Below are 25,408 nucleotides of genomic sequence, written 5' to 3'. Positions count from 1 at the left end.
GGCGATCTCTAATGCACGGTTCAACGTGAGATTATCTTCTGTGCGGAGTCGTTTCTGTATGCTTTCGTTGTGCAGCCCGCAGACGAAACGGTCTCTCAGTGCATCTGAAAGCCCCTCCCCAAACTGACAGTGCTCCGACAGCCGCCGGAGATCCGCGATGTACTCTGATGTGGACTCCGTTTTTAGCTGATGTCGTTTATGGAATCGAAATCGCTCGGCTATGACCAGTGGTTTCGGTTGGAAATGTTTTTGAAGCACCTCCGTGATCTCCTTGAAACTTTTGGCTGCTGGTTTGGCCGGTGTGATGAGGCTGCGCAACAAGTTATACGTTTTTGCTCCCATCACACTCAGTAACACAGCAACTTTCCTCTCATTCTCTACTTTATTAGCCACACAGTATTGTTCCACTCGCTCTACATATGTTGTCCAATCCTCTGTGCAGTTATCAAATATGTCCATTTGTCCAACACCGCCCGACATTTTCTGTGTCTTTATCAGTGTCCTTCACTTAAGAAGAGATGTTACTCACGCTGTCTATGCAGTTCGCTAGCAGGGGTATTAGCATCCACACGAAGGGTTAGCTTTTTCTCTTTTTTTTTTTTTTTTTGTCTTGTCCGTCACTTCCACAAGGATTTCCCCCTCTCTGTCGTCTCATGCACATCAGGGATCCGTTTTAATCTCGTCGCCAATTTGTTATGTCCTACACTTATGACATAACTATTTAGACACCATGGAACCTTCAGTGGAGCGTGACTTCCTTTTATTAGCCATTTGCAGAAGAACACAGCAGATCAATGCGCACATACGCCACACTTGGTGCTGTTCTACTTAAACACAAAATAGTGCCACTGAACCATGTATTTCTAATGCTAAATACATAACAGCCTTCTTTATAGCTATGAAGAATTTCTGACTCAGTACAAGGTCCCTGTCACTCCAAGAGAATATAGCATTGTCTTTGATGTTGTCCTATCTGGTTTCCTCATGTTGTTCAGCGATGTTGACTTTTCTTCCATCCAGCCTATGAGCCCTCTTGACCCTAAACAGTCCGCTGTTGGTAAGCTCTGTTTCACAACTCAACTAAAAGCTGTTAATTCCAAAATCCGTTCTTTATTCCAAGAAAATCTGGTTTTATCCCCATGATGTGTATCTTATTGGAACTCCTTTATGCAGAATGTTAATCAGGAAAAAGTTTGGTCTCTCCCACACAAGTTTTTCTCACTAATAAGGTCAAAGAAGTCTCTTTTAAATAAATTCATAAATTGTATCCAACTAAGCACTTTCTTCAGAAATACAAAACTGATATTGATATTTCCTGCTCTTTTTGTAAGCTTTACCCAGAAACTTATGTTCATCTGTTTTGGAACTGTATGTGCTTGAAGAGGTTTTGGAAGGACATTGTCGCTCTGATATCCAATTATATTCAACCAGATTTCCTTCTTTATTTTGGGAAATCTTTGTTTGGTATCACAGATCTCAAGGCGAAAGATTCCTCTCCCACATACCTTATCAACCTAATACTGTTTCTTGCTAAGTTTCATATTCATAAAAGTAAAATAATACACAGGAAACCACTTTTTTGACCTCTTCGTAATAGATGTAAAACTGTATCTTGACTCAGTCTTGAACTCAATTAACAAAAAGGCTATAAAAACATAAAGTATTTGGAAAGACTATAACTGTCATGGTCCGGGGTCCACTGGACCTTGTGTATTTTTGGTTTGACTTTAATTTGTCTGTTCTGGGGTTTTTCTTTTGTTGTGGGGTTTGTTTATGTTTGATTTTCTAGTTCCTTGTGTTTCCCAGTGTTCAGTGTCAGGTCTGCGTCTCTGTTCCCTTGTGTCACTTCCTTTTTTTATTTTGACAGTCTCGTGTTCCCTGTGCTTTGTGTTTAGTTTTGCTTCCCATTGTCATTAGGATCATTTGGTTCACCTGTCATTCCCTGTTGTTTTCACTTGCCCTAATTTCCTTGTGTGTATTTAAGCTCTCAGTTTTCCTCTGTTCCTTGTTGCATCATTGCCATTGCTTCCTCCAGTGTTCCACTCTTAGCTGTGTGTATTCCAGTTTAGTATTTTTGTGGTTTCTTTCTCCCAGGCTTCGTGAGTGTTTTTTGACTTTGTTGAGATTTTGTTGCATTTTCGAGTTTTGTTTGTTTACGATTTGAGAGCCTTCAGCAATAAAGCTGTCTTTGAGTAAAGCTCCAGTTCATGCGTCTTGCATTTGGGTTCACCCCTTCCCAGCACACAGCCCCCTCTGTGACAGTAACTTATTTTTGTAACTTGCATTTATTTGTGTAATTTATTTTTTAATCTTTTGTTCTGTTTTGACAGTTGTCTTTGTGTTTTATGACTATATTCTTCTTTTATATTATGTCCTATGTTTATTACTGTACAATTTTTTTTTCATGAATGCTGTTACTGTAATTGTTGTAAGATTATAAATAAAGCTTATTTTCAAATAAAATAATTTTTTTAATTTTATTTATTTAAAAAAAATTTTATTTCAAATAAATAAAAGCCCTTAAAAGATTGGGGGGGGGGGGGGGCTAAAATGCTATCTGATATTATTGAAGAATACAAATTACAAGAAAAGCCATGACATGGCTAAGTTTTAAGTTGCCCTTTTTTAATGTTTGTTTTTTGTTTTTGTTTTTTTGTTTAGTTTTATTTTTGTTGCGCCATTACAACGGTGCCTTAATTATGTACTTATCAGTATTACTTCACGTGCCTTAATGTTTATACAAATTGTAAATAATTGTATATAAATTGTTTGCAAAAAAAAAAGTTTTCTGTAAGAGCGTACATAAGTTGCCACTTCCTTTTAGGGGCCTAGAGTTTGTGCTCCTCTGTAATTATAGTATTCCAAAAATAGCTATCCAGTGTAGCTATCCAGTTTTCACCAACAGGTAATTTTAGCCTGGTCCCTTATTTATAAACATAATTTTTCTCCACAGAGATGTTACATCTGGAACAACTCTAACATACTATACAAAAACAGGTCATTATTTTTTCAGAGGTGGTTTATTTATGGCATTATTCAAGTTAATCAGCTATTTAATAATAAAGGCCTTATTTATCGCTATGAGGAATTTCTTACTCAGTACAAGGTTCCTGTCACTCCAAGAAAATATAGCATTGTCTTTGATGCTATCCCATCTGGTTTGCTCATGTTATTCAGGGATGTTGACTTTCCTTCCATCCAGCCTATGAGCCCTCTTGACCCTAAACAGTCCGCTGTTGGTAAGCTCTGTTTCTCAACTCAATTAAAAGCTGTTAATTCCAAAATCCGTTCTTTATTCCAAGAAAATCTGCTTTCATCCCCATCTTGTGTATCTTATTGGAACTCCTTTGTGCAGAATGTTAATTGGGAAAAAGTTTGGTCTCTCCCACACAAGTTTTTTCTCACTAATAAAGTCAAAGAAGTTTCTTTTAAATAAATTCATAAATTGTATCCAACTAAGCACTTTCTTCAGAAATACAAAGCTTTTTGTAAGCTCTACCCAGAAACTTCTGTTCATCTGTTTTGGAACTGTACATGCTCGAAGAAGTTTTGGAAAGACATTGTCGCTCTGATATCCAACTATATCCAACCAGATTTCCTTCTTTTTTTTGAAAATTTTTTGTTTGGTATCACAGATCTCAAGGCGAAAGATTCCTCTCCCACATACCTTATCAATCTAATATTGTTGCTTGCTAAATTTCATATTCATAAAAGTAAAATAATGCACAGGAAACCACTTTTTGACCTCTTCGTAATAGATGTAAAACTGTATCTTGATTCAATCTCGAACTCAAATAACAAAAAGGCTATAAAAACAGTAAGTATTTGGAAAGACTATAACTTATTTTTGTAACTCGCATTTATTTTTGTAATTTTTTTTCCTTTCTTTTTTCTTCTGTTCTGTTTTGACAGTTTTCTTTGTATTTTATGACTATATTCTTCTTTCATTTTATGTCCTTTGTTTATTACTGTACACTATTTTTTTCATGACTACTGTTACTGTGACATTGTGACGATAAATAAAGCTTATAAAAATTTTTTTTTAAAAAGTTGCCACTTCCGCCGTCCGGTTTATACTTCCGGGTACCCGGGGTCAGAGCCAGCGTTAACGATAAAATTCGGTTTCTTTGTACTGTAACGGGCGGCTTTATTAGTTCGAACATGAGCTCGGGTTCAACTTGTGCTGCTGTCGGTTGTTACAACAATACAAGAAAATTGAAAAATGAGTTAGAAAAATTTTGCTTCGAACATCATCAAATACGAAAGGTTTGTCCGTGCCCAGCGCCCTACGCACTGCACTCTATGCCGAGGAAGGAGGATCGGAAAGCAGCGTGGCTGGCAGCTTTAAAACTCAAACGCCCGCCGAAGAGAGTTTATGTTTGCTCTTTTCATTTCATTGACAAAAAGCCCACTGAGCTACACCCCGACCCGGAGCTCTATCTGGGCTGTGACCGGCCATCACCAAAGAAAAGAAAGCGTGTCATCCGGACCATCTGGAGCCGGACAGCCTCCAGCAACATTAACAAAACGACCGAATCTGTTCCCGGTGAGTGAAACTGTAAATGTGGTTTGTCCCCGTTTCACATCCTTAGCTTTTACTGAATTATACCCTTTGGTGAATGGCGTTAGCATCAGCGCTAGCTGGTTGCAGTAAAGTGTTATGCAGTGAAGACTGGATGTTAGCACGTTATTAGAAGCCAAGTCTCAATTTTAAAGAAAAATTAAGCCCGTGGTTAGTAATTAACACCAGTTAACAGATATTTGCTGGCGGAAGTATACATGGCTTCATTCAACTGTCCCAGAATAGGTTTTTATTCAGTAAGCTAGTAAAATTCAACAATCTACTTCCCAAATACAGGCAAAACAATTTTTTGTGTATGCTGGGACGTCAGTAGGATTGAAAGACGGGCTGAGATTAGCCCCCAGGGCTTTAAACGTCTGAGGTTTGTGTTCATAAAGAATATGTTAAGTTATTTGAGGCAGTTATTTATTTTTCATTTATTTAAAACAACTGCAGATGTATAAAAACTCCAGTTAAGCCCAAGTTAAAAAGGTTAAATGCCACCTACCACCAAGTGATTTTTTTTTTTTTTAAGAAAGAAAAAAATAACATCTAATCACAATATTTTAACAATATTATAACAAAATTTTAGGGGGCATAGGAACATTTCAGGGGGCCTAAAGCCCCCCCTGAAACAGCTCTGTTGACATTTATGATTTTGTGAGTGTGTAGAATTAAAAATTTCCCTCATAAAATGTAATAAGCTAATTGACACTTTACAGTTTCTGTTATGCTAACATGCTTTACTTGAGTGTACATTTGATTGTATTTTTGTGTTATTCAGGCTGCGCTGTGGATGCAGCTTCAGTCATCCAAGACCAGGCCAGCATCTCCACACAACCTCCTGAGCCACATCTGCACTCAGTCCAAACACAGTGGAAGGACCCTTCACAACATGATCATCAATACTGCAACACGTCCCACAGAAAAGATGCCCAGGACAAGATGACTCCGTGTGATGAAGCTGCAAATTTTATTCTTCAAAATGACGCAGACACTTTGCTGTACACTGGTATAGCCTTAGAAACATTTAACACTCTTGTGTCGACACTGGAAGGATATGACAACAGTGAATTTACAATGCCTGTACGAGATCAAGTCCTACTGACACTTATGAAATTAAAGACTAACCGTGTAATAGATGACCTAAGCCGCCAGTTTCATATATCACACAGCATGGCTAGCAAGATCATCTCATACTGGTTAGACAGACTGGAGGAACTTTTCCGACCATTAATTCCATGGCTGCCAAGAGAAACTATTCAAGCAACTATGCCTGCATCCTTCAAGAAGAACTTTCCAAATACCACATGCATTATAGACTGCAGTGAGAGCCTTTTACAGAAACCCAAAAATCTGGGCTCAAGAACAGAATCATACAGTCACGATTCTTCACACAACACAATCAAATATTTGGTTGTTATTGCACCATGTGGACTAATAATGTTTGTGTCTGCTGCATATGATGGTCGATGTAGTGACAAATTTATCACAATGGACTCTGGGGTATTAACATGCCTGAAACCTGGTGATGAAGTCATGGCAGTTAGAGGTTTTACAATAAAAGACTTGCTCTTTGAGAGAAAAGTTAGCTTAGTAATTCCTTCTTTCACAAAAAAATGCGGACAACTAACTGAGGAACAGGAAACATACACGCGTCAGATTGCAAATGTCAGAGTCCATGTTGAAAGAGCAATCAGACGTTTGAAAGTCTTCAAAATACTATCACAAACTGTTCCTATCGGCATGGCTCCTAAAATAGACAAGATTCTGAGAGTATGTGCTGCTCTAGTCAATTTAAGAGAGGATCTCATCCATGATACAGAATCATTTTGATGTACAAATATGTAGAATGTAAATAATATCCAGGTCTCCCTTTTTATCTTTTCTACACAGTGTGAGTATTTTTGTTTAAAAAAAAAAAAAAAAAGCTTATGAGAGACAGTTCACATATAGTGCAATCAACTGAACAATGAATATTTTCTTTATTCAACCACAAATGGCAACAAATGGGTTTTCTCAAAATGACAAAGGTCAGTTGTGCAGTCCTGGCATTTTATTATTGTCTTGGAAGATTTCAAAAATAAAGAACTAATTGCAACATTTTATGTCATCAGTTTGTCATAAATTTCCCACCTTTTTTTTTTTTTTTTTTTTTTTTTTTTATAAATTATGTTCATTTTTGTTGGGGTGAAATTTTAAATGTCTTCTTTCATTCAGAGATTGAACTCTGCCTGTATGTTAATGTCTGACGGTCTCATTTATAGTTGTCACATGAGCAAATGTGCATTAAATCTTGCCCATTATCTTCAAGTATCTCTCATTGAGCTGAAATCTTCCTGCTGCATATTGTTCTACAAGTTGAAGCAAGAAACATGAGAAGTAAAACCCTCTCAAGCACTTTACTTGTTCCTTTACAAATGCTTCATCATATTGCACTGTAAATGAAACATGCTCACTAGGTGTCAAGATCACAGGTGTGGCAGTCTAGACCTGTGCAAAACATTGTAAGCTGCACTTGCATGTCATAGCCTCTGCTTCCAGTTTTCTGCAGCAGCTCTCCATCTACCAATGTGATACTGTATCGCTGCATTTTTGGGTAAGCTGCTCAGTGAGTGAAGGAGGGGTTGGTACACGACATTTTATTTCTCAGTCAATGACCCCATCAGGACTAGCAGAGAGCCAAGGTTCCTGGATGCTGATAACAGTACCCATGTGAATGATGTTCATGCCCTGTTCTTACAGCTGATTATAAGCTCTAACTTCATTTTCTTTACTGTAGTTTTCATAATTACCATGAAAGGAGGGGTACATGTGCTCAGATAAAAACTTTTTGTGGTTGCTCAATATATATATATATATATATATATATATATATATATATATATATATATATATATATATATATATATATATATATATATATATATTTTTTTTTTATATATATATATATATATATATAAATAGCTCAATATATATATATATATATATATATATATATATATATATATATTTTTATATATATATATATTTATATATATATATATATATATATATATATATATATATATATATATATATATATATAATATAAAGAAACAGCCTTTATTGTCCCACAGAGGGGAAATTTGGGTGTAACAGCAGCCGCTGTTATAAATATAATAATTTACATTATTAAGAAAAAGAATACATATATAAAAACAACAAACAAAGATTAAACATAATAATAACAATATATACAATTTACATGATGTGCCTGTGTGTTGAACCTTAACAGGCTGGATTGTTTACAATATATTATATATTATCCTACAATGTGTAGGTTATTGTGGTTTTGTTGGGAGCAGTGATGGTTATACAGTCTTACAGCTGCTGGGAGGAAGGATCTACGATAATGCTACTTTTGTGCATTTAGGATGCAGCAGTCTGTCACTGAAGGAGCTCTCCAGTTCAGCAACAGCTTCATGCATGGGGTGGGAGACCCTGTCCATCATTGGTGATGAGCTTGTCTATCCGCTTCCTCTCAGCTGTAGATAAGCTGCTGCTCCAACATACTACAGCATAGAAGATGGCTGATGCTACTACAGTGAGAGCACCCCCTGCACTCCAAAAGACCTCAGCCTTCTCAGCAGGTAGAGTCTGCTCTGACCCTTCCTGTATAGCGCATCAGTGTTATGAGTCCAGTCCAGTTTATTGTTTAGGTGAACACCCAGGTACTTATAAGAGTCCACTATCTCAATGTCCACTCCTTGGATGTTCACCGGTGTCAGTGTGGTGGGTCTGCGCTTGCGGAAATCCACCACCAGCTCCTTGGTTTTAGCGGCGTTGATCAGGAGGTGGTTCTGCTGGCACCAGTCCACAAAGTCCTGAGTCCACTGTCTGTACTCTGAGTCATCCTCACCTGTGATGAGGCCAACTATGGCAGAGTTGTCAGAGAACTTCTGCAGATGGCAGCGTGGGGAGTTGATGGAGAAGTCTGCAGTGTGGAAGGGTGAAGAGGAACGGTGCCAGCACAGTTCCCTGTGGGGCCCATGTACTGCAGACCAGCCTGTCAGAGACACAGCCCTGTGTCCTCACGTACTGTGGGCGGTCAGTGAGGTAGTCCAGTATCCACTGGGACATGTGGTGGTCCACTCCTGACAGCTCCAGCTTGTCTCTCAGAAGTCCTGGCTGGATGGTGGTAAAAGCACTGGAGAAATCAAAGAACATGATCCTCACAGTGCTTCCCAGCTTCTCCAGGTGGGTCAGAGCTCGGTGCAGGAGGTAGATGATGGCATCATCCACCCCGATGCCAGGCCGGTAGGCGAACTGCAGTGGGTCCAACGAAGACGACACCATGAGGCGTAGATGGTTGAGGACCAGCCTCTCGAGGGTCTTCATTAGATGCAACGTCAGGGCTACCGGCCTGTAGCTGCTAAGATCCTTTGGATGTTTGGTCTTTGGTACCAGTACCACACAGGAGGTCTTCCACAGTTGTGGTACTTTCCCCAGCTTCAAGCTCAGGTTGAACATGTATCCCATTATGCCACACACTGTTGATCTGCGCAGCACCTCAGGAGCCTGGAGCTGATGCCGTCTGGACCTGCAACCTTTCACACCTTGATTTTACGTAGCTCCTTCCTCACATGATGAGTTGAGAGGGACAAGATGGAGGTGGGGGATGGGGGTTGTGAGATGGAGTCCCCTGAAGTGAAGGGGGAGGGTGATGGCTGAGAGCTGAGAGGTGTGAGGTCCCGAGAAGAAGAAAGGTTGGCAGTCATTAAAGATGGTGGGGCTGACAGCAGGGGGGACTGGGCTGGGGGAGGGATGGGTGGCTGGTCAAACCTGTTAAAGAACTGGTTCAGGTTGTTCACCCACTCTAAGTCCCCCATGACCCTAGGGCTTGGTTTGTGGCCTGAAATTGAGTTCAAACTCTTCCAAACCCCACTGATGTTGCTCTGCTGTAGCTGGTCCTCCATCTTCTTCCTGTAGATGTTTTTTCCATCCCTGATTTTCCTTCTCAGATCCTTCTGCACAGCTCTCAGCTCCTCCTTATTTCCAGTATGGCAGTGAGACTTGGACCATCCCCAAAGAGGTCTCCCATGGCAAGCTAGTCTCTGGCAGGAGAAGCACTGGACGTCCACAACTGAGGTTTAAGTATGTCTGCAAGAGAAACATGAAGGCTCTTAACATTGACGCAGAGTCCTGGAAAGGGGTTGCAGCCGATTGTGTGAGGTGGCCCGACACCTCAAGTCAGGAGAAGAAAAGCTTATGTACACAGCGGCTGACAAGAGGGCATGGAGAAAGGCTCAAAACAATACCCACAGACAGGCGACCACCAGTGACCACATACAGGTGTGACCTTTGTGACATTCTCACATTGGTCTTCACAGTCACAAGCTTTGCTGCTTCATCCAGACACGTAGGATGTATTTTCCATGGGCAGCATTGACCGACGGAGCTCTACAAAAAATGTAAAAATGTATGTTGCGACCATGGTAGTACACTAACTAAATTATTTCTACCACAGCGATTCATGGCATGAGGATAAAAACAGTCAAAAATCCAAAACCATGATGTTAATAGCTAAGGAAGAAGAAGAGTACTAAGGCATTTTTGCTGATATCACACATCCCGACCTTATGGCTGAGGTGAATTGCTGCTACAAACTAAAGATGTTTCTGTCCTTAAAAAAAAAGCAGGAGAAAGCCAAGAATATCCAGTTTCAACACTTAGAGCATCATCACAAAAGTCAACATCTGTATGTATTATTAACAGAGCAGAAATCTGCCTTTCATCAATAATACAGAGTGCTATCAGGATAAGCTGAGATCCACAAACTGAAAGTTTTTTCTTACTGAGGTCTGCAGTTTTCCCATGCTTCCAGTCTTTGTGCTAAGCTAGGGTGGGAGACAGGGAGTAGGTCATTAAATACTGGACTGCTCCTTTAATATCTCTGAAAGCACAGACATATATTACACCAGTCTTCATCTTTAGTCTGTACGGGTATCTATCTATCCATCCATCCATCCTTGTCAATCGCAACTATGGGTTAAAGTAGCCCGGAACAATCTGGAACGGCATTCCAGTACCTTCAGTTATTGAGCAATTAAATCCGGGAGGCAGATCAATACATAATACAGTCCAGGGAATTAGCCTTTTGTGTACTGCATCCTGGAGTTGCTTCCAGCTGACAGCTTGGAGATGGAGTAATAGAATAATTGATGTGATGCGTTCATGGTGCACATGTCAGTACTCAGCAGGTAGTTTCCAGTGAAACTACTATGTGAAACAAACAGCTCAACAAATATCAAACACAGACTGTTTCTGTGCATTTTGTCCCCAGCTAGTTAAATGTAGGCATGGGATGCTCAATACTGACATTTCAAAACTGTGCTGAGATTCCAAAGTGCAGATGTTTCAAAACACTGCTCCTAAGTGTGGTTCAAAACAGCCACATCACATGACCATAGCTAATTGAGGTTCATGTGCGTCTCACCCCATTTTTCGACAGGTAGCTTACCTGTTGCTTCTCAACAGGCGAGGCACCAGGATTCACATTTTGTAAGGACCAGATTATTTTGGGCTGGGCCTTGTAATGATCAAATTAATGTTTCTGATACTACTGCTTCTATTTATTACAAGCAGATACACGCACATATACAATACCTGAGCTATTATTATTTTTGTTTTGCTGTGGATTGGGAAGATGAATATACAATATCTAGTCACTTAAATGCCGAGATCCAAAGTGTAATTAAATAAATATTGGCTTATTCTAATGATTACTGTCATATAGATGAGAGAGAAAGAGTGAGAGAACAAAATAGACTGCTGGGTGAGCTCCAATGAGTCGTATCAGCATAGAGAACCCAGCACACTGAGCTGTAAATTCATTAAATTACCTCAATAGAAACCACCTGCTTTGAGAAAATAAAACAGATCTGTTATCGATTTTTCTACTAAGAAAACAACAGCCATTAATCAGATCATTCTCATGATAAATTATGTTTTTTTTTTTCTTTTCATTCACCTTGACACTTCTGATGTAAATATAAACAATCGCTGAAAGGTATTCAGGTAATCAAAACCTCAGACTGACCACAGACTGAGTAAAACATCATGCCCATGTCACAAGATATGGCTCCCACAGCAGTATACAAGCAGTATCCTCTGCTAAGCAACCTCTGAATATCATGTGTTTGCTCAGATTTAGCAGATAATGGTTGCTGTGAAATGGACTGCTGTCTCTGGACAGAATTAGCCTACGATAATGAAATAAGTGTTACCTTTTAGCTTCTTTATAAGGAAAAACACTCATTCTTAGGTTAGATCAATAGTTCTCAAACTGTGTGTGGTGGGATGTGAAAAACAAAAAAATATTAAGTTAAATTAAAGTGAATTAAAGTGAGTTCCTGCCCCAGATGTAGGAGCTTAAGTATCTCAGGGTCTTGTTCACGAGTGATGGGAGAAGGGAACGGGAGATTGACAGACGAATTGAGGCAGCGTCTGCAGTGATGCAGACGCTGCACTGGTCTGTCGTGATAAAGAGGGAGCTAAGCATCAAAACAAAGCTGTTGATTTACAGATCGACATCCCTACCTTCACCTATGGTCATGAGCTCTTGGCCCTTAGAGACAGGGTGAGGAGTGAAGCCTTTTGGGAGGGGCTCAGAGTAGAACTGCTGCTCCTCGATATTGACAGGAGCCATTTGAGGTTGTTTGGGCATCAGACTAGGATGCCTCCTGGGCACCTCCTGGTGAGGTGTTCCCCCCACAACCCCAGATAAGTGAAAGAAAATGGATGGATGGATTTTTAAGTGATTCTTTTCCCACATTGCATCACTACATCCAATCTTAGGCTTCCCCCATCTGCCAAATCTAGTGTTAACGCCTGATCACAAATCATTAGTCAATGCACATGCACTGTCCCTGGGTCATTCCTAAGATTTGGCGCATTTGAAGGTGCTAACGCTGTATTGACAAAAATATAAAATTTTGTAAAAATGTTAAAATTTTCACAATTTCCTTCCATCCATTTTCTTCAGTCCCCTTATAGCTGCAGCAAGAGCTTGGATTGTCAGCAATAAGCTGGACTTGTTTCCAGTGTTGGACTCTGCCAGGGCTGCCCTTTACCACCAATTCTCTTCATAATTTTTGAATATATTTGGTGACAACAGTCCTGCATTCTGAGTCTGAAGCTTCAGAATGCAGGACTTGGGAGTCAGGAAGTGAACAGAAAATGACGCTTTAATGCTGAACTCTTTCCAAATGCAGGATACAAACAGAGCAGGACTGGAACTAGGAATTCAGACTAGGAACTGGAACTGAACTGAGGGACAACATAACAAAGAACAATGAGAAACACAGACCATTTATACACAAGGTAACAAAGAGGAGGAGAAGAAGAAGAAGCTGTTACCCACCTGTTTCAATGACTACCATCCAGTTGCACTTACCCCTATCCTCATGAAGTGCTTCGAACAGCTAGTCATGCAACATCTCAAGCCTGCCCCACAACAATCTTTCTCTGAATGTGAAGAAGACTGTTGTGGACTTCAGGAGGGTGCTCCCCCAGCATTCCCGTCTGACCATCAACGCTTCTACTTTCTCCGCAAACTGCGAAGAGCCAGAGCCCCAGCCCCCATCATGCACACTTTCTACAGGGGCACGATTGAGAACATCCTGACCAACTGCATCACAGTGTGGTATGGTGCCTGCACAGCATCCTGCCACAAGACCTTCCAGCGCATCGTGAGAGCAGCTGAGAAGATTATCATCGTCATCATCATCATCATAAATGTCCTCACTTTGTAGAAGAGAAAAAGATTTTGGTCCACACTGATATGACAGCATTATGCAGTAACTGCTGGTGACTGCACATCCATGATGTCAATCTCCCATTCAACCAAAGATGCTCTGCTGGCTTGAGCTCTGATGATTGTGGAGTAGGGCTGTGCTATAACATAGTGTCCCTGATAATACTGATATGGCAGTGGTACGTGATATAAAAATGTTGTATCACAATATCATTGCATTTGTACACAAAAATACAAACCCATGGCATGTATGGGAGTATGCCAGCCTCTGATGATTTAGTACCAAAAAGGAGATATTTCAACAACCTTCAACAAAGGACAGTAGTTGGCAAAATTGACAAGAAACGTGCTTCCGCTACTGGAGCGCTGGCCAGCTGCACTATCAGGAAGAGCAAATGGTAGATGTTAATTTCTGATGTGATTACATGGGGAAAAGGAGGGCTTTAGGCAACTGCTTTCCTATTAGCTTGAAGTAGTCTATTCATCAGTCTCTGGCATCAGCAAGAGAACTGCCACTCATTGGATGTTTTCGTTTTTCCAGACCAATCTCTGTAAACCCTAGAAATGATTGTGTGGGAAAGATGCCAGATCAGTTTCTGAAGTACTCAGACCTGCCAGCAACCATGTTCAAAGTCACTTAAATCAAATTAGCAGTTTGCCTTGACCATGTCTATGTGTCATGTGCTTAGTTGCTGCCATGTGATTGGCTGTTAAGATATTTGTGCTAACGAGCAGTTCAACAGGTCTAACCTAACAAAATGGCCAAGACTGTATATAATACCTTTCCAAAAATGTGCTTACGTTCTAAAAAAATTTGTTTTGTTTTTCTTCTCTCTGTTCTTTGACACTTCTTTTTCTTCTTCCTTCTTTATAGTCTCTCGTGGTGTCAGTCATGGCATCTCCTGCAAAAACAGACCATCTGTTTGCCTATGGCTAATTGCTCTGTTCTGGTCCTCTTCAGAGACCATTAGTAGCTTATACCATTCATCAGGAGCTGGAGCTCTATTACAGTCAAAACTCTATGCAGACACTTTATTCGTCTAATATTCTGAGATTAAGAGCTTCTGCATGAACACTGGAGCTTTGGTGCTGATCGAAGCTTCAGACAAACTGTGGGATTGTTTTTTTTCGCTGAATGTAAAATCATCAGTTTTATTCAGATCACACAAAACAATGTAGTTTGTTTTCTTTAGCTTAGTTTAAAATATACATGTGAGACTTAAACTATCAGACCTTCCTGGAATACTATACCACTTCACACTGTGTTTGAACACAATGTTAGTTTTGTCAGTTTCTACATTCAGGATTCTGTCACCTGTGTATAAGCCAGTCACTTTGCTGCTGTCATTTTTAAAAAGGTTTCTGTCACAGATCGATGTGGCCCTCCTTCACCCTATTCACCTTCAGTTTTCATCAACTTCTCATTGAGCTCATCCATAGCCAACTCCACATCACACGCATCCAGATCTTCAGCATGGTTCTTATGGCGAAGCAGATTAGGGGTCTGGCCGGGTGGCCAGCAGTGAAGGCGAAGCAGTTCGAGGGCCTGGCCATGAGGCCAGTGGTGAAAGCGAAGGAGTTCCGGGGGCCAGTGAAGTCGGAGATATTCAGAGGCCCAGCTGCGGGACCAGCAGCGGAGACATGAACTCAGGAGGCTGGCGGGGGGGGCCAGTGGTGGAGAAGGGAAGCTTCAGAGGCCAATGTCGATGGAGACAGCAGGTCCTCTTTAGAGGCCTGGCAGGAGGCCGGTGTTGGCAGGGTGGTCCTTCTAGGGGGCGATGTCGACTAAGAAGACAAGACCCATCCAAAGTTCGACAGTGGAGGAGATTCTCTGGGAGCCGACAGGACCTCTAAGACATGGCCAACATTGGACCCTCAGGCTCAGGACATTTGGGTGGTGCGGGACCTGTCAAACCCTCAGGCCTGGGCTCCAGACCCTCTGGGCACTCGGGCAGAGTGGGACCCATCGGCTCCAGATCGTCTGGACACTTGGGTGGAATGGGACCCATCAGGAGGAGATGGATGCAGTGCAGGGCAGGACACTAGCCACTGATGACCAGGGCTGCAGCAGCTCACACTTGAAGCAATCAGAATACTTGAAACAGCCAGGATACTCCGCAGAGCTCACAGCTGTCTCCTCAGTTGACTGGGGCTGCTTTGCAGGTTTCTTGGAAGGCTCTGTAGACATTGAAGACTGAAGAGGTGTTGCTGCAGGCTCTGAAGACTATGAAGGCTCTGATTGCAAAGGGTGCACCGGAGGCCTAGACTAGGGCGGCGCAGGGCTCATGGCCAACTACACTGATGGCTGGGGCACAAGGTGCTCACAGCCGACTCAGACTAGACTCAGATTAAAGATCCTGTGGAGAGCTCGACACAGTCGGGCAGCACAGTCCTTAAGCAGCCTTAGACACACAGCATCAGGGCCAGCAACCTTCCCAGAGCATAGTCTTCCTAGCTCCAATTCACCCCTGTCTCTGAGACAGACAAGGGTGGACAAACAGGTGTGAGGGGGGAAGTAGCTGCCACATTAGAGATGCAAGGAGATGAGGTAGCTGTTGTAGAGAAGCACACTTGTGGAGGAAAAGACTGAGTAGGAGTGAAGATTCCCACATGTTGCAGAAGCTCTGCAAAGTAGCATTGAAAATGTCAGGTAATTCAACCCAACTTACACTCCACCACCACAGAAGAATGATACGTCTAATTCATTATAAGCAATGGGAACTAGAACATTGAGAAACATGATGAAACACTGGTACTAAGACTACACATGATTTCAGACTGCTGAAGTGACATTATTTACTTGCTACAGGATTCCAGAGGCACTAAAAGAAAAGTGTAAGCACAAATTAAACACACACAGCAGTAGAGGCAGATAGCTGGGTGTCTTTTTTAGTAATTGTATTGATTAAAGCTTGGTGCCTCCCAGCTGTTTGAGCAGACTTCCCCAGATGAAGCAGTGCTGCAGGGAAATTTGTTATTATTAATGTAACTCTTCCATAGGGCATCTGGACAACATGTGAACTAAAGCTCTATGGAAGAGGAGACTGTTTGGTATTCTGCTGCTTGTCTCTGCTGCTTTGCTGTAATGAAAGTGTGAAATTAGAGAGGTTTGGTTCCACAGTGACTGAACCTCGAGTCCTGAAGAACTGAGAACAGCTCTTGATTGACACATCTGAGTTAAAGGACACGAAGTAGTTAATAAAAGAGTACACACAAACTGGATGTCTCAAATTTTCTTTCAATTAAAGACAAATAATGAATAATCCACATTTTATTGATTTACTCTTTGGTTCTGTTGAAGGTGTTATATTATTCTGTTTTTCTGGGGTTTTATGTTTAATTTTTTTTGTTTGTTATTTTTGTTTTTCTTTTTACTGATTTTTTGTTTTGTTTCCTGATGGTCTGGGAGCAGACACAATCTCTATCAGTATGAGGTTTTAGGGTGATTATAGGAGCAGAGAAACTGCAGAGAGGCGTGTAAAACTGCAACTCTGCTTCCTGGTCCAAACTCTGAATAGTTGCCTTTTGGCATGTTTAATAAATTTGGTCAGATTTCTAGAAATGAAAGCTGCTCCATCTAAAGTGGGATGGATGCAACAAGTCCTCCAATCCAAACGACAGTATCACTGGTTTCTGCAGACCCTGAAATACGACCCACATCATTTTTTGGACACCACTCAGAGTCAGCAATTTTAATGAGAACTTGTGGCTAAACATGCCACTACTGGTCTGATTGGGGGGAGACCAGAGAAAATCTGACATTGTTTTAGCAAACTTCCACCCCGTCTCAGTATTTTAGTGACCTCCGATTGATGCATTTTTTTCTCAGATTGTGTATTTTTACTGCCAAGGTGAAGTACAATATTCTCAAATCTGCGCTTACTCTTGGTCAGCAGTTTCAAATTGGATTCAGTCACTGGCTCTGGCCCCAGGAATACAATCGACTATGGTAGCTTCATGTTTCTAAGTACAGAGTGGGCAATAACCAGAGTTTTTTTCTTGATGGGTGTGTCACTGAGTGGGGACCATGGATTTGAAACATGAATGGGTTGATGGAGTACCCGGGGATTCCGTTTCAGACTGCGCTTCCTCCTCACAGGCCACCAATCCAGTCCAGTCTACTAGAAGCTAAAGCCATTTTAAATGAGGATCAATTTTTTCCAGTCAGGATTGAATTTAGTGTAATTTAAATCTAGGATTGCCTGAGTTAAACACAATTTTAATCCAGCATAGAGTGATATTAAGTAATATTTACTTGTTGAATATCTTTAATCCAGGTCCAATTAAATCTTGAAAATTTTAATCTTTAACTTACTAAGTCAAGAATAATTTAAATCCAGTATTTACTTAAAAGTCTTTTAATCCTCAAACAAACTAGAAAACAGCACTGCAGATTCCCACAGCAGATTTCAGTGTGAAATGGGTCATGTTAAATTGGGGGAAATTTCTTTTGTTTCATTTAAGTTTATTGGGTTAATTTCCTTTTAATCCCCTACTCTCTCCTACTCAGACATGAAGGGGAAAATCCCATTAAAGTGTTGTAATGGTGCATGGAGCTGCTGCTGCTCTAGATCTCTTTAGTGTGTGGAACTGATTGTATGCGGGGAAAAAAAAACCTTATCTGAATTCTTATTTCTGTGTGTGTCACCATCTAATTCAGTCTCACTCTCCTTAATGCTCCCTCTCTGCTATCTTTAATTATCAGGTTGAGGTGATTTGGTCACGATCAGCCAATCACCAGACAGGAATGGTAATAATGTCTTTAGTATTCATTCCTTTGGAGAAGACTGTATTATGTTAAGAATTCATCTGGCCATGCCTTTTTAATTTAGTCTGAACTCAGACTGAAACATACTGAGCATTTAAAACAAAGAGTTTCTGATCTCAACCCAGCTGAATGTAAGGTAAATATGACAGTACAACATCCTGTTGTGTCTTAGCTGAGTTTAATTAAAAATGCTGCTAGTTACTGGATTACAGTACCAGTCAAAAATTTGGAGACATGCAAAAGATAAACCTGTTATCCAATCTGTAATGCATGTAACAGCATTTAGGCACTGCCTCCACATTTTTTAGATTTTTAAATAAAAGAATATACACAAAATACATTTTCCTGTGTGGGATCCTCCTACTAGAGACATTTCATTGAGTTTTAAAAAACTCTGAACAGAACTGTCATGATGAAGACAGGCAGGACAACCCAAACACAAACTGTTCCAGTTCCTTATTAAGGCAATTAAGTTCCTTAAGGGAAGAGCAGAATAACTTCTGGAACAGAAATGATGCAAGGCTTTGACAAACAGCTTGTGAAAGATGGCAGGCACGCAGAGCTCAGTGGGGAATGGAAATAAGGTGAGGTGGGAGGAAAGTCTGCACACATCTCGTGAGAGGATGGTGAGTTACAGGGGACAGAGGTGAAAATTGTAAAAATAAACAGAACTGTGACAATAATTATTACAGACTATGCTGCACATAAGCCTGGTCTTCCAGGCACATCAAGTTTGGTTAATAAATCTTTGGATACTTACATTTTTTTTCCAATAATTTTGGCTTGGTGTGCCACCACAATAGAATGCAATAAAAATAAAACTAACTGCAGACTCAAGGAGTTGAAAAAAAAACATTCAAATACCAATTTAAAGCCATTTGCTGACATATTACACACATTTATTCCCTGTTTTCAGGAGCAATCTGTTTAATGAGCGGGTGTCGCCTTGTTACTACTACTTCATGTTTTCAGTAATTTTGCAGGTAAAAGGTTTTGGAGTTGATTCCAAGTGTGGCAATTTGCATTTGGAAGCTGTGAACCGAGACCAACCAATCATAGGAGCACTCACACCATCCTTTGCAAACAGCAGAGGAACCGGAGCAAATACACCAGAGTGAGAGCAGGTACATTAGGAGGGCACAGCTGAGAATATAAAAAGGCCTACATGTCTACAGAAGATGAGAGTCATGAATGATCACAGGATCCTTTCCATGGTAAAGCAAAAAACACGAACAGATGCAGTCAAGATATATAACACCATCCCTGATTAGACAAACACATCCAAAAAAAAGGAAATCCAGTTTGGAAACATTATTATTTGTAGAGATGGAACTAAGATCAACCTCTACCTAAATGATGGTAAGAAAAATATATGGAGAAGCCTTGTAATATGGCTCATGATGAATGCTTCTGTAACGCATTGGCCCCTAGTGGTGCTGGACTCTGAGAATGTGTAGAGCTATACTTTCTGTTCAGATTTAGTCAAAGGCAGCAAATGTTTGTTCTGTTTGTCTTCTTGGATGGGTGTTCTGTTAACTGTAATTTCCCCATTGTGGGATCAATAAAGTATCATCATCATCATGAATGGAAAATGCTTGACAGGATGGTGGCGCAAAACATGCTGTGAAAGCCACTCGGGAGATTTTAAGAGTAAAGCGTTGAGTGATCTGCAATGGATGTCAGTCAACTGATCTTAATCCTATCGAGCAGCATTTAACTAAACTAGATAAGGTCATTCAGTCACAACACCTGAAGGCAGCTGCAGCAGAGCACAAAGGAGGAAACACACACTCTGGGTTTCCTGCTTTGTGATGCTTGTTGGTTTGGCCCCTGGTTTGGTTCCAGCATGTCCAAAAATTCTTAAAAAATAAAAATAAAAATAAATAATTAAAAATAATTTTATTTAATGAGGATTTTTGAGCAAGATGCCCAACATCACTACCTGAAATACAGCCCCAAACCATGACAGAGCCTCCACCGTGTTTTACAGATGGATGTCGACACTCACTGTTGTACCTCTCCTGACCTCCTCCATACATATTGGCGATCAATTGATTTGTGTAATTGGGTATATCTCAGCCCCGGTTCCCTTCCTTAAGTATGGTTTCTTGACTGCCACCCTTCCACTGAGATGTTTTCTTATGAGGTTGTGGCACAGTAGCTGGATAAACTGAAGGGCTAGATGCAGCTGTCAGGTCCTGTGTCAGATATTTCTTAAGGACATGACTTTTAGATCTTGTTCATCTGCTGTTGATAGTTTTTAAATCTGTTTTTTAAGGACACACTGCACACCATGCTGAGATATGCCAAAGGATGGTCTTGTGGTGAAAAATACTATTTTATGCCTGTCAAACTTTGTTATGTTTTAGCATATTTTGTGGATAAATAAATAAATGAGAACAAATGATGTTTTAGCTGCTAGTAACAAAGTGCCTAAAGATACAATTTAAAACGGGTTCTTTGCTAAGTTGTCTGTTATGTGCAGACACAATGCGGGTAAATAATTTACCCCAATGGCTTTATCTGTGACTTCAGTAAGTAAATACCTAGAAGTCTGTGTCTTGTTAAAAACTTTACAATTTGCATCAATCTTTCTGTTTTTAGGGTGAGCTGACATCTTTCAGGGCTAACACACTCAACTCTCCAACATCTCGTCCAACACATTTACAGTAAAGCTGCACTCACTTGCACACACGTATGTACATAAATACATTTTTATTATAAAAGCAAGAAAAATAAAAGTCCAGCTTTCTAAAATTAACTAGTATAAATACAAAGTATTATCTTTTGCCTTGGATAAAATATTTGTTTTTTAAAAGGAGTGGTATCAGAATGTTTTCTGATACTGTACATCAGAAAACCATTCCTGCTATTTCACCACCGACCTCAAAGTTGAGTAGAGAGCAAAACTGAACGTCTGTGTCAAACTGACCTGTCTTTGCTCAGCAGTGTCAGGATCAAAGCTGCTGATGACAGCTCAACCCTGAGACCAAACAGGACTTCTTACTTAAGGAGATCCCACTTTCAACAGGATTTTGCAAAGATGTCTAAAGGAGAGCATTTGCAGGAAACCCACCAGAACAGAAGTGCATGTCATCATGTGCTTGCTCAAGGAAAAGGCAGGAGGTTTTTGACCCTACCACAACAATCATCACGTACCACATGCCCTGCTCACAGCCATGAATGAGTCACATATGAGTGTCAAATACCTCGATATTATTCCTGGCATGCTACAAATGATATCAGGAATGTTCTCCTCAAGAAGCATTAATTTGTTTATTAGATTTTATTAAATTTTATCAATTATCATCCGTCCGTGTTCACTGAGACCTGGATGTAACTTGCCTCCATCAGTCTGCTCCATCGCCCTCTGCTCCCGCCAGAGCCTTGAATTATAACAGAACATCAAACACGTGCGCAGTGAGGGCTCGCGCTGTCATTTCCATCATGCATGCCGCCTACAGGCGCTGCTTGTCTCGTGAGGAGTTTTGTCCTTTCTCTCTCCACCACAGGTGCAAAAGGAGAAGCTGTTGGTGAGGCTTCGCGCGGCAGAGTCCTGGATTTGTGTCAAACCAGCTGCAGTTTGTCAGGAAGACACCGGAAATCAGCCCGTTTACTCGTCAAAATAATAGCCTAGCCCAGGACTTTACTGTAACAATACTCTCTGCCTTCCCCAAAGTTTCTTTTTTAAATTTATTTTATGAAGGTTTTTTTTCTTCTTTGTTTTATCTTTTTATCTTTTAAAGGTTTGTCAGCATTAGTCTTTTAGTCAGTCAGCTGAAAAAAATGTAAAAGATCTGACAAAATAAATTAGTCCATTACAAAATAAAAAAAAAAAATTAAAACATTGTTCAGCCACTAAACACTAAACTAATACTTTTTTCTGTTGTTAATCTCATAACCGAGTTTATTGTGCAAAGACTTGGTCTCGTACTAGAAATACAATCCTTTGCTCCTTTCCTGATCCTTGTGTCAGTAATCCTCACTAAACTTCATCATTTTATTAGTAATTTAATTGATTTTAGGAAAATGTAAACCATTTGCTGCTTCTAAGGTCTCAAATGAAGAATTTTTTTGTTGTTTTTCTTACATACATGCAATATTGGGGGGTAGGACTACTTTTAATTTTATTAATGTCTCCTTGGACTCCTTGCTATTTTCTGAGGTCTTATCAATCAAATGATTAATCAGTTAATGTTGTAAACAGTAGCCTGATGAATTGAAAATAAAGATCCTTTAATTCCATTCCAGATTAGAAATCATTCCAACCAAAGCTTTCACACTCACACCTGGAAAACATAATCCATGTACTTATTTTTTTCCTCTCTGGTATGAAGTCACTCCTACCTACAATCCAGCATTTCACCTTCTTAATATTATAAGCAGATGATGTTACATTAACCCTCATCGTCTCTCCAATGGCTTTCTATAAATTATAGTCTTGATCTTAAAGTTTTACTGATCACATTTAAAGCATGTATGGGTCCAGGCTTAAATCTTTAGATGACTGTGCTTTTCCCATCAAGGCTCGAACAACCTGCTTGATGAGATAAGGCTGGCAGAATCAGTGATGTCCTTTAAATCACTTCTTAACTTAATAATAATAATAATAATGAAAGTTTTATTCTGTGATATATTTTAAATTTAACTTTGGTGATTGGATGGGTGAATTAGTCAAACACCGTTCAACAGTTGGCGGATGAGTTTTACTTTGAAATAAATATACCGGAAACCGCTCTGTTCTCCATTCCCAGCGACTTTACTGCTCTGTTCGCTGGGTGACGTCTCTCACCGACCGGTAAAATCCACCGACAAATCTACCGGGCTGACCGCTTATCTTTCTTCGCTGGGACTCACGGCAGCACAACGGCATCAGAACCCTGACTGTCCTTTTCCTTTCCCCGGCCTGAAGGGCCGCGACGAGCCGCTGACAGCTAGGACGGGACACAGAGCGGGTACCGCTTCTCCGCAGGATGATGGATGTAACTCCGGTGCTGACCAACGGACACGCATCCCGGCGGACTCGGCGGACGGGCAGCGCACACTTTTAAACAGCCCTGTGGTCAGAGAACACTGACGCACCGGCTGTTTTCTCCTTTAATGTTTATCTTTTTTTTTCTTCGCAATGTCATCATCAAGGAGACAGTAAAGCATCTGCTCTTCCTATCCAGTTTCCGCTGGACGTCATTCTCGTCAACTGTTTCTGACGGTTTTAGCAAACGTTAGTTAGCACCGGTATGAGCAGAACCGGATCTGCCCGTCCTATCTAACCGGGGTCGGAGGGGTGGTGGCGGGTCCTAGTAGGGAAACATTTGGATTTGTGGATGAGAGCCGGTCACCGGGTTGGATTCTGTACGGAGGTACGCTGGCCGGAGCGGAGGAGGAGGACGGGGGAAGAGCAGCGGCGGCAGAAGCAGCAGCGGAGAACCGAACTGACAACCTCATTCCCGGAGGGGGAGAGAAGCAGCGACGAGGCCATAGGACGATGTGAAGATGGGTTTAGTTTTCGGTCTCCTTTGGCTGTTTACCGGCTACCTGCAGGGCGTGCACGGCCAGGGCGTGTATGGTAAGAACGTCATTAGCATACAATTAAAATATTTTGAGTTAAGGCGCACCTTACAGATTACATGAGTACGATTTTGAGTGCACGTAAGCAGCGTTTATCTCGGAGTACTACCCACAACAACTTGACCTTGTGAGGGATTTAGCTCCTGTGTATCCTTTATGTGTGTGTGTGCGTGTGCGTGTGTTTGTGTGTGTAACTGCTTTGCTCATTCAGTCATGTCATATTCATGCCTGGCCTCAAGGCACAACAGGTAGGCTGCTATACACAGCTTTGTACACAGGGACAGCCGCAGTGATTCCCAATAAACATTCCTGTGGTGATCCTGCATGATGGCTCTTTGTTATTCAGCACTAACAGTGTCATTTTTAGATGTCACTGTGGTTTTAATGTGTGCCAGTGGGTCTTTATGAAGCAGCCTGCAGGTCTGTGCAGTATCTCTCTGGGACTCAGGAGATGGTGACATGGTGTTGCTGCTGCTATTTTATTTTTATTAGTCCTGGCATGACTGGAATATTCTTGTGGGGACTGGAAATGACCTTTATTTCATTAGTATGATGTAACACATCACAGTTCCTTCGTGGTGGCCATTCTTGTACTGTACACATACCGCAATCTTCTCATTTTCCTTCACTTGCACATTTCACGTGTTCTGATGTACTTATTATCACTTTTTATTAACATCATGTGACACATGATTATCTTGTTGTACTTTAATCCTCCAACAGAAGTTAAGTTCTATGTACTAGCTTGGGACTTTAATGCGACAGTCTTTTTCAGCAGATGTTGCGTTTATTTCTGACCCGTGTTGTGGCTGTTACCCAATAATAACCCACCATTAGCTCATAAAGAGCACGCTAGTCTGATTTAAAATGCACAAATCATCTCCATTAGGCTCTTTGTCTGACAACAGAAAAAAGTCTTACATGTCAGCTTGAAAAATCTGTGTGAAATCAGTAAATAGGTGTCTGGCGCTGTGGGTGCTCCACAAGGAAAAGCTTTCTCTCTGAGTGGACCGTTCAGCGCTACAAGGAAGATGAAAGAATATGTCAAACTTTGTGCAAGTCCATGAGACATGAGTAGCAGCAAAGCATGTGTCTGACCTGCTGCAGAGAAAAAAACAACAGAGATTTTCATACATGGCAGAGTCAGCATGAGCATAATTCTCTGACTGGTTTGGGTAACGCACTGCAACAGACTGGCGACCTGTACAGGGTGTACCCTGCCTTTTGCTCTGTGATAGCTGGGATAGGCTCCAGCCACTTTGGTGTTAATGAAATTAACAACAGTTCGCTAGAGGGGCAACAATGAGACAACCCCAAAAACAGGAATGGTTTACAGGTGGAGCCCACTGACATTTTTTCCTTTCTCATCTTTTCTGACTGTTGTTTTTCACTAGTTTTGTATTTGGCTGGGGTCAGTGTCACTACTGATACTATGAGGTGATACCTGGACCCTACATGTGCAGTCTCTGTAGGGTCCAGGTATCACCTCATAGTATCAGTGTCACTACTGATACTATGAGGTGATACCTGGACCCTACAGAGACTGCACATGTAGTCCAACTCCTCCAGGATGGGACATCTATACCTGACATCCTCTAATGGGCCCTGTGCTTACTGCCTGGCACTGTGGAACCCAGTTGGTATTTGCCATAGAATACCAGTATTGGCAGATCCACCACCGGTATCTTGTTCTTTTCACAGATGAGACCAGGTT

At 41.0% G+C, this 25,408-nt stretch overlaps 2 protein-coding genes across 2 annotated transcripts in view; both read left to right on the top strand.

Annotated features, from left to right (window-relative positions):
* The first annotated feature begins 4,092 nt into the window (after positions 1-4,092).
* Positions 4,093-6,664, top strand: LOC115772844 (uncharacterized). The gene is made up of 2 exons (XM_030719255.1): positions 4,093-4,546; positions 5,346-6,664. Exons 1-2 carry the CDS (start codon positions 4,162-4,164, stop codon positions 6,395-6,397), a joined length of 1,437 nt encoding a protein of 478 aa, XP_030575115.1. The 5' UTR covers positions 4,093-4,161; the 3' UTR covers positions 6,398-6,664.
* Positions 6,665-22,866: 16,202 nt separating this feature from the next.
* mdga2a (MAM domain containing glycosylphosphatidylinositol anchor 2a) overlaps positions 22,867-25,408 on the top strand; it is a 153,893-nt gene continuing 151,351 nt past the window's right edge. The window contains exon 1 of the mRNA XM_030719301.1: positions 22,867-23,692. Within this exon, the coding sequence (XP_030575161.1) occupies positions 23,620-23,692 (73 nt within the window). The 5' untranslated portion in view covers positions 22,867-23,619. The remainder of the gene's footprint in view (positions 23,693-25,408) is intronic.

This window comes from Archocentrus centrarchus, chromosome 22, assembly GCF_007364275.1.
Source record: "Archocentrus centrarchus isolate MPI-CPG fArcCen1 chromosome 22, fArcCen1, whole genome shotgun sequence".
In the NCBI taxonomy this organism is placed as follows: Eukaryota; Metazoa; Chordata; class Actinopteri; order Cichliformes; family Cichlidae; genus Archocentrus; species Archocentrus centrarchus.
The sequence above is the reverse complement of the archived record's forward strand: the minus strand, read 5'-3'. Positions and strand labels throughout refer to the sequence as shown.